The sequence below is a fragment of the Ixodes scapularis genome, unplaced genomic scaffold (genome assembly GCF_016920785.2).
Source record: "Ixodes scapularis isolate PalLabHiFi unplaced genomic scaffold, ASM1692078v2 PGA_scaffold13__105_contigs__length_92229423, whole genome shotgun sequence".
Lineage (NCBI taxonomy): Eukaryota > Metazoa > Arthropoda > Arachnida > Ixodida > Ixodidae > Ixodes > Ixodes scapularis.
In genome coordinates this window covers 89,958,411-89,967,954 of record NW_024609839.1, presented here as the reverse complement: position 1 = coordinate 89,967,954, position 9,544 = coordinate 89,958,411, and the positions used below count along the sequence as shown (strand labels likewise).

The window sequence follows — 9,544 nt, the reverse complement described above, 5'->3', positions numbered from 1 at the left end:
TTTTCTCTTGTGAGTAACTGTAAAACGTGTTAATTCATAATATAATGGAGTCAGTGTTGGGCAGAATCGCGATACAAATGTATCGCGATAGCATTTCAGAAAAACATTTCGTGTCTGTATTTCTGTATCGCGATACATTTTTTTTCACCAGTATCTGCATTCCTGTATCGAAATACATTTGGAATGTTTCTTTGTGTCATGATACAATCAGGATGAAATGTATTTCGTTACATTTTTTAAAAAATATCCCCCCCTAAAAAAAAAAAAAGTCTAAACTCATTTTTTTTTTATTTTTTACTTCTCAGGGCATGAAGGTCAAGGAGATGCTGGGGCATTGTTAATATTCTGATCGAGGTCCCTCCCGATTCTCCAAACTATTTTTCCATGCGTCCTCTTCTCTCTTCTGAGAAGTGTTGCATAGTCGGAGACTCGAACCAGGTGGCGTGCCAGGGGTGGAGTCAGAGCATCTTCTGCCGCAGGTCCTTAGGTATGGAATTCTTGAGTCATTGTTTGCTGGCATCCAACGCCCACTGCTAATCGTCTCTCTCGCCTCAGCGCACACAGTACACCAGCCGGCAAATCTGAGTCACAGTCCGTTGCAGTACGAGCCTGGTGGTGGTTGACTTGAAATAGTAACATGACTCAGGCAGTGAAGTTCAACACATATTCGAATCCGGCTGCGCCCTTAATATTGCACGACTCGAGGGTACGCCATCAGCCGACCTGGACGTGACCCGCTGCTCTGGTGATCCGAAACCCAGGAAGGACGCCAGGTGTGGCCTCACTGTGCCGGCCCAGAGTTCGTACACCCGAGACTCGTCTCGAGCGCGCTGTTTCTCGGAGAGCTCGCACCCGAGCCGGCAATATCAGGTCGTGATCCACGACGTTTCTGTTTAGATGATGCCAAGTGAAACTTGAGCCCTCCGCCACCGACCCTCCGTCGGTAGCGGAGGGCCTTCACAACAGAAATGCCACCGTATCGTTTTTTTTTTCAGCCGTAAAAAAAGATAAGACATGTGTTCCAGGATGCTTCAGGTGGTCCATTATTCTCAAATATTCCAAGTGACACTGCATGCACGATCTTTAACGAGGTAACCTACAACGAAAGTACGCATCGTCCTTTCATACAGCAGCATGGTAGAGTTCCATGTTCAATGCCACACCTTCACATAAAGACTACAAGTTCATTCGTACGTGACGTCATGTGATCATTGTTGACAGGGGCGTGGTGACGTTTTGATGGGATTTAGGGTGGCATAGAATTTCTTTAGAGCTCGAAGTCTTTTCGGATCCCTCGTCAGAGAGACATGATGTCAGAGAAGGGACCATGGTCAGTCCCTGACGGAACGTTTTTTTTTTTTGAGCCCATGGAAGACTCCTCGTCGTCGGAAACCACTACCTTCAAGGCAGAGTGCCAGGCTTACGGGAAAGTAATTTCGGGATCAAAAACTTCCACTTCGAACTTCAAGCTTCATCTCAGTTTCTGTCTCAAAGAAATTTGAATAATGTATTGCAGTATCAGTATTTCTGTATTTGTATTTCTGCCCTTCCTAAAATGTATTCCTGTATTTGTATTTCCAAAACTTTTTGCCTAAATTTAGAATGTATTTCCGATACGTATCGCGATACATTTTCACATATATATTTTAGTGTGAGTATTTTAGCTATTTCGATGTATCCCAGTATTTATATTTCCATATACATTTTTGAGTATTTCTGCCCAATCCTAAATAAAGTAACGCAAAAGTAACGTATTTACAATTAGGAGTACCGCTCTAGAACACAAAAAGGCGAGCGAACTTTGTTTCATAGGTATTGCGGTCAGAATTCATGGAAGCGCAAGTATTCTGTTCAAGCGAGGACGCCCGTACTTCGAAGAAAAAAAAAAAGCCACAAAATACTGACACGCCTGGCAACAGAAAGAATAAAACAAACTCCGGACAAGGGACGACGAACATACCTCATTCGCACCCTTTCTCTCATTTTTTTCTTGGCCGTTCTGAATTGCGGGGAGTCCTTTTGGGCTCATTCATGTTGTTGCCAGTTGAAAGAAATGTTCGTTGTCCCTTGTCCGGAGTTTGTTTTATTCTTTCTGTTGCCAGTCATTGTTAACAACACGCTCTTCAGTTAATGTGGACTGACACGCGCTGCTGGCATTTGGCAGCATCGAGAATCGCTGCAATCGTTCAGTTTCATATCGCCTGCGCAGTTAACGCAGAGGATGACATCCGCTGCAGTTAGATTTAGCAGCTGTAGAGGGATGTCATTACAAGTTATTGCCTTTCTGCAAACCCTTCGATGAAGCGCCAGGCGCCATTCGCAGTACGTTAGCAGATCTCAGCAGTGAGTTGAGCACCTTGCTTTGTCTGGTTACATGATCGACATGGAGCACGACCTTCACTCAAGTACCGAGGCAAATCCTACAAGCATCTCATTGAGAAAAAGAAAACAGCTTTTAAGGAGGCACAACACTCTAAAAAAAAAAAACCCGTGCATCTACTTTTCCGCACAACACTCGGAGAACCAATCACCGCAGCTTACGGAAACAGCTCAGCGAATGACGATGCCGAGACATATGCTTAGATAAAAAAACACAGTATGAGTTGCGACAGTAAGCAATGCAAAACGTCGCGCTTGCATTGCTTAATGTCACAACTCAGACTGCGCTTTTTGGTCTAGACATATGTTTGAACATCGTCATTCGCTGAGCAGCCTCCGTAAGTTGCGGTGATTGGCTCTCCGGGTGTTGTGCGATAAACTAGACGCGCAGGCTTTTTTTAGAGTGTAAAGTGTTGGTTTTGACTCAGGCCACGGCCTCTAAGCAGTCTACAAAAGAACAAAATATCAGATTGATTGGCGTCCAGCGTTCCTAGTAAAGACAAAATCGAAGACGAGAGTGACGCCATCGCTCGCGATTAGCTGTCACAGGTCCGATGGTCACCTCTGCATTCTGCGCCGAATAAAAAAAAAGACAGGGTTGTCGCCATTTTTCCTTCCGGTCTAAATCGGCAAATTGGACGCGTCTCCACCTAATAGTCGGTACTTCAGAATGTTTAGAGACTGTAGATTGACTTATGATCATAAATAAACGATCTTAGAAACCCGTTTTGTGCCAAGGCTTTTGCTAGTCACTGATTTGCCTCAAGATTGGTTTAAAAAAGTCAAAGCCGTTTACAGCTCCCTGTAACGCCCAATTATGGCGCAGCTTTTGAGGAGGAGGATGGAAGGGTATTGAGGGGGAGGGGGGGGAGAAAGGGGGGTCACGTGACCCCCCCCACGAGGAATTTTTCCGCTACATTTAGCGGGAAAAGTTTTCCGCTAAATCTAGCGGGAAAATTGTTCCGCTTCCGGACTACCATGGGGCTCCGTGCTTGGGCCACTCCTCTTTTTAATTTTTGTAAATGACATAACCCAGGGAATTGCTTCGCAAATAAGACTGTACGCTGATGACTGCATTTTGTACCATGAAATTAATTCTGACTGATGTATCGGCCCTTTAAAGTGATTTAGACTGCATTTGTTTGCGCTGTTCAAGATGGGAAATGATTTCGAGCATCCCAAAGTGTTGTCATGTTAGGTTCACAAGGAAACACAACGTTTTCCAGTCAACCTACACTTTACATGGAAAAACTTTGCACGTTAAAAAAAAGAAAAACACGAAAAATCTGGGGCTTCTCTTTTCTGATGATTTGAGATGACTTTCAGATGTAAACTCAGTAACAGGGAAAGTTATAGGAGAACGCTGGGTTTCCTAAGGAGAAACTTCTCGCGCGCTCAACCATTCCTCAAACAGACTCTCTTTTTCTCTTGTGTGAAGCCCATTCTCGAGTATGCTCGCGTCGTATGGGATCCATCTTAACAGTATCTCATTGATAAAATTAAAAGAATTCAAAACCGTGCCGCTATATTTGTGACAAATAACTACAACAATCGTAGCAGTGTCTACGCCATAGAAACAGGTTTGCAATAAAAATCGCTTGTTGTTAGGCGTAAATATTTGCGCCTAAAATATTTTCACAGTATTTTCTATGGTTTATCTGAAATTGAAAGATCACGTTATCTATCTGAGCTATTTTATGAATCGCGCAGAGTAGATCATGACCATAAAGTTCGGGAATACACGTCAAAGTCTGATTTGTATCGTAACTCTTTCTTCCTACAAAAAATAAAAGAATGGAACAGCTTGGTAAGTGAGATTGTTGCCTTGCAAAGTCCAGATTTGTTTTTCTTGAAATTCCAGCATTGTCTCTTAACACTATATTTGAGTGCGAATATATTATCAACGCATTTGCGTTCCTTTCCATGCAGACTATGGCCGTTTCTTTTCTATATATGTGTATATGCGTGTGTGAGCTTGCATATATCTTCGTGTACTTATGTGTCTTTATGGCCTATGGTATGCTCAAAATCCTTTTCTTTTTGGTAGTGAAACTCCCCCTACTGTAACGCCCTTTGGGGCACTGTAGGAAATAAATTTAAAAAAATTAAGATAGATTCAACAGCGATTCTAATTACCAGTCGCGTTTAAAATCGAAAAAAAAATAATGAAAAGAAACAGAAAGGATGAAAAGAGAAAAAGCTAAAGCGCGTAGCGATACCCGTGATATGCGCGCTCTGCCGATTTGCTAAAGAACTTACAGCTTCCATTGCGCTGCACAGAACTTCTGAGATAGGGTATAGCAGAATCACACTTTGGTGTTGAACGGCTGACCCGTGTTACATGCGTTTTGGTAGGCCTGTAGAAAGTGAAGGCACAGCATACGTGTGTCTACATTTCCGTTTTAATCGACGTTATATTTTTGTTTGCGTAGGGACCCCCTGATTATTTGCTCGTTATATATCCAAACGCTCCACCCTCTTAGTCACCAACGCCTCAACCAAAGCACACGAGTTTAGGTCTAATGTAAGAAGGACATATATAATATATTCAGATGCATTGATTTTATCCAAGGTTCAATTATCGGTATCACAATATATATATAGCTCTGCGATACTAGCCATGTCAAACTGCGGCTGCAACAACGAAGTTTTGCCCTTTCGCCAGGGCAGAGAGGTGTTCCATTCTCTCAAGAAGCTCGCAAAGCAGTGCGTCAGGTATTCATGGGTGCCTAAATACAGAAGTCGGCATTTTAGGTCGCCCTCACTCACCCTCACCCTCACAGTCACTCTCACCTAAGCTTCTCACTCACCCTTACCCTCACAACGACACTCACCTTCAGCCCTTCACTCACCCTCATCCTCATAGTCACACTCACCTTCAGCTCTTCACTCATCCTCACTGAACCTCATGGTCCTCACGCCCCTCACGCACTCATGGCCCTCACGCACTTATGGCCCTCACGCACTCACCGCCCTCACGGCCCTCCCGCACTCATGGCCCTCACCGCCCTCACGGCCCTCTCGCACTCATACCTCTCACGTTCCTTACGCACTCATGGCCCCCACGCCCCTCACGCACTTATAGCCCTCACGCACTCACCGCCCTCATGGCCCTCACGCACTCATGGCCCTCACCGCCCTCACGCACTCATACCCTTCACGCCCATCACGCACTCATTGCCCTCACGCCACTCACCGACCTCACGCCCCTCACTCACTCATGGCCCTCACGCCCCTCACCACCCTCACGGCCCTTACGCACTGATAGCCCTCACGCCCCTCACGCACTCACCGCCCTCACAGCCCTCGCGCACTCATACCCCTTTCGCCTCTCACGCACTCAAGGCCCTCAAGCCACTCAGGCCCGCTGCAGATGGAGCGATTTCGCCCAGAAACTTGACGTCCGCAACACCAGCAACACGGGCCGCCCGCGTTCACACGGAGCAACCAATTGCTGCAAGTTGCCATCATCATGATGAAATTTTATTTTTCTTGCACTATTTATACATACAATTACGCGCTATAAACGTTTTTTTATGCATTTAAATCTCGTTGAGAATACTAATGCATCTTTCTGAAAAAGTTGATTTCCAAAAACAATCACTTTCAAACCAGAACGAAGTATTTTGTTATCGTCATCACCGGCACGAGGTATCACATGAAAATATCGCGTCCCTGATTGGATGCAGCCGCTTCAAACGTCTTTGAATTGCTCTGGGTTGCAAGCTTGTTTCGACTTAGACCCGATCTCAGCAATTCGTGTCAATCTAGGGAAAGCTAAGGAACAACCCGCTAGCAACACCAATATTGCTGAAAAGTTGCTTCGTCTGAAGGGGCCTCACGCACTCACCGCCCTCACGCCCCTCACGCACTCATGGCCCTCACACCCCTCAAGCACTCACCGCCCTCACGCCCCTCACGCACTCATGGCCCTTACACCCCTCAAGCACTCACCGCCCTCACGCCCCTCACGCACTCATGGCCCTCACACCCCTCAAGCACACACCGCCCTCACGCCCCTCACGCACTCATGGCCCTCACACCCCTCAAGCACTAACCGCCCTCACGGTTCTCACACCCCTCACGCACCCATGCCACTCACACACTCGCCGCCCTCACGCCCCTCACGCACTCATGGCCCTGCAGCGGCCTCCGCCATATATTTCATCTCAGACGTCGATCGAGGCGCTTGGCCTCCGCCATATGTAATCTTAGACGTCGAGGCACCATGGCCCCCTCCATCTGGTTCTCCGGCGCGCGTTCGAGTAAACAGCGCGGCGCGCCGGCCGGGCCCGAGGGTCAGGTTTCTTCCCTCCGTGCGCAGTCGGCGGCACAGTCGTCTTCAGACGGATAATAAAACCACAGAACCGTTTCGTACAATCACGGAGTCAGACGTTTTTTTCCTTCGCGTCCTCAAAATCTCGGAACACAGCCCTACAGCCCTCACACCCCTCACGCACTCACCGCCGTCACGGCCCTCACGCACTCACGGTCCTCACAGCCCTCACGGCCCTCACTCACCCTCACACTCATGAATTTTCCTGGTTAAGAAACTCACTCACCCTCACCTCACCTGTGAAGATGAGGGTGAGTGAGGGCCCTCATCAGTGAGGTTTGCCGAGGTATGCCTAGATATGAAGGGTGTTCAGCGCGGCAGACATCTTCACTTAGAAACGAATCAAGATATCCGACGATACTTTCGAGAGCCAGCTGCTGCTCAAGGTCGCAAAAGTGTGACTGGTGGCAACAATAAACGCTTCTATAACTCTTGTGTTTCGTGTCTTACCCTATGACAGTAAGGCAGAAAGTAACGCTACGAAATAACGGATTACTTCTTGTAGTAAAGGTCACTTACTTTTAGGGAAGGATAATTGTAGCTGTAATTACTTACAATGTAGCCTTGCGTGATTGTAAATGTAATTCGTTACATTTTTTAGTAACATGAGCAAGTTTGTTTAGAGACTATAATCACAAAAAAAAAACCGTGCAGGACTTGGTTTCTCCAACACCAGTGGAAAACGTTTATGTTCTCGGTATTGGCCACTCTGGTTTGGATGTCTGAGAATATATGTCATTCAGTATGAATACAAAAATATCCACCAACTGCTTTTTACAAAGAGTACTAATGTTTAAAAGGACAGCCACTTTTCCCTGAGTTTAATAGCAGCAAATTTAAGCAATTAAAATTCACGCGAAGAGCAAGCAAACATGTCTTGAAGTTCAGCTGGATCACCTTTTCTCAGATACTATTTTAACGGGACTAACAAGCTTCTTAACATTTTGTGTGGGTACTTTTTTTCAATATCATGGTATCATAGTGTCTTCGATTAATCAAAAGTATTACTGCATGGTTACACCCGTGAAGCGAACTTACCCGTACTTCGCAAACGAGACGAAAGCCTTCATGACGTTTTGACTGACGTTCCGGTCTTCGTCCGAGTAGCTCTCATGGTCCCAAAGGGGTACTCCGAAATAGTACGGCAGGTCAGTAACGTGAGGAACGTGGCTCCATTTTGGCAACGTCGATTTGGAGGATTTGTGAGCGAACACGAAAGAGTACACCTTGTTGCCCTTTTCCGAGTGTCTCTGGGATAAAAATTTCGCTGGACACACAAAGAAGAAGTCGCCTACAAACTCCGTGTACATCTCCCTCAACTCCTGCTTGTTGTCCTGTGTCGCCTGTGCCGCGTAATATTCCACAAGGTTCATGTACTCGTCCTTCATCCACACGGCTGCAAGTTCGCGAAGGGCTGGCTTCAGATCCTTCAATGGAACGTCGCTCAAATCTTCGTCCCAGAAACGCTTGTCTGGCTGCGCCGTCACAATCACATCCCCTTCCGACCACGTGATACTCACCATGACGTCGACGTCTGCAAACCGACCCTGTTTCAGTGCCAAGACGGGTCGAACTGGGAAGAACTCAGTGGGATAAGTCGGTGCAAACGTAGAGATTTTAGGGTCAGTCACATTTTTCACAGCATCAAATAGTGAATTCGCCGACTTGCTGCGTAAGCATTCTAGAACAATGTCCGGATGACTGGTCAGGTCAAGGTACGGTCCTGTGCAGTTAAGCCTCGCGGCCACCTCGTTTCCTCGGACTGCGCTTTCAAACGCGGTGTCGAGGAGTCCGATGGAATCGTAAGTACCGCTCATCATGAACGCTCTATGGAAGAGGCCCCTGCTGAGGGGAGATATGATGTGGGCGTGCACGCTGTAAGACCCGGCACTTTCGCCGAAAATAGTCACGCTCTTCGGGTTCCCGACAAATGAGTGGATGTTTTCACGTACCCATTGCAGCGCCAGTCTTTGGTCCTGCAGTCCCACATTGCCAGGAGCGCCCGAAACTCCGGCGTCGAGGAAGCCGAAGATACCGAGGCGATAGTTGAAGGTCACGACAACCACGTCGTACACTGTTGCCAGCAGGGATCCGTTGTACCAGCTCTGGTAGGAGCTGCCGAAGGCGAAGCCTCCTCCGTAAATCCAAACTATGACCGGTTTCGGTTGTCTCGTACTGGGAGTCCAAACGTTTAAGTAGAGGCAGTCTTCCGATTGTTCAGTTTCAATGTCGAACAGTAATGGGTATAACTGTTGAGGGCAGGAGAACTTCTTTTGCGTGGCATCGTAAGTCCCGAGCCATGACTTCCCAGGTACCGGTCTGCGGAAGCGAAGGTGATGCAAAGGCGGCTCTGCGTATGGAATCCCATAGTAAACTTGAACGGATTGCCCGGAAACGGTTTCAAGGCGTCCTCTGAGTTTCCCCTGCTTGGTTTCCACAACCGGGCCGTCTTGCATGTGCATTGCTGCGACGCAGACGAGCAAAACGGAGAAAACCAATGTACGAAGCATGAACTTTGAAAAAACGTTTTCTGGACCAAGGAAGAATGCAGAAATCAGGTGTCCTCACCTACTACGGCGCAGAAACTGTTGAAAAAGGACGTTTCGCTACAGCCGCTCAGTGTTCCGGGAAAGTAAACGTACGTCCCGCTTGTAAACGTGGTCCTAATCTGTGCTGCCATGTGCCGCTTTTAGGATGCGGTAGGAGTTTGGTGAAATGAAAAGGTGCCTACGGCACTTCAACCCGATAACAGCTGTGCGAGAACAGCCTCGGGCAATGGAGCGTTCAAAAAAGTGATCCCGCAGACTTTTTCCAGTAACAACTGCTTTA

The 9,544-nt window shown here is 47.1% G+C and overlaps 1 protein-coding gene across 1 annotated transcript; it reads right to left on the bottom strand.

Moving 5' to 3' along the window:
- Positions 1-7,749: 7,749 nt before the first annotated feature.
- LOC115311867 (acetylcholinesterase) lies at positions 7,750-9,177 on the bottom strand. The gene has a single exon (XM_029970731.4). The coding sequence runs from the start codon at positions 9,175-9,177 to the stop codon at positions 7,750-7,752; it is 1,428 nt and encodes a 475-aa protein (XP_029826591.4).
- Positions 9,178-9,544: the final 367 nt, after the last annotated feature.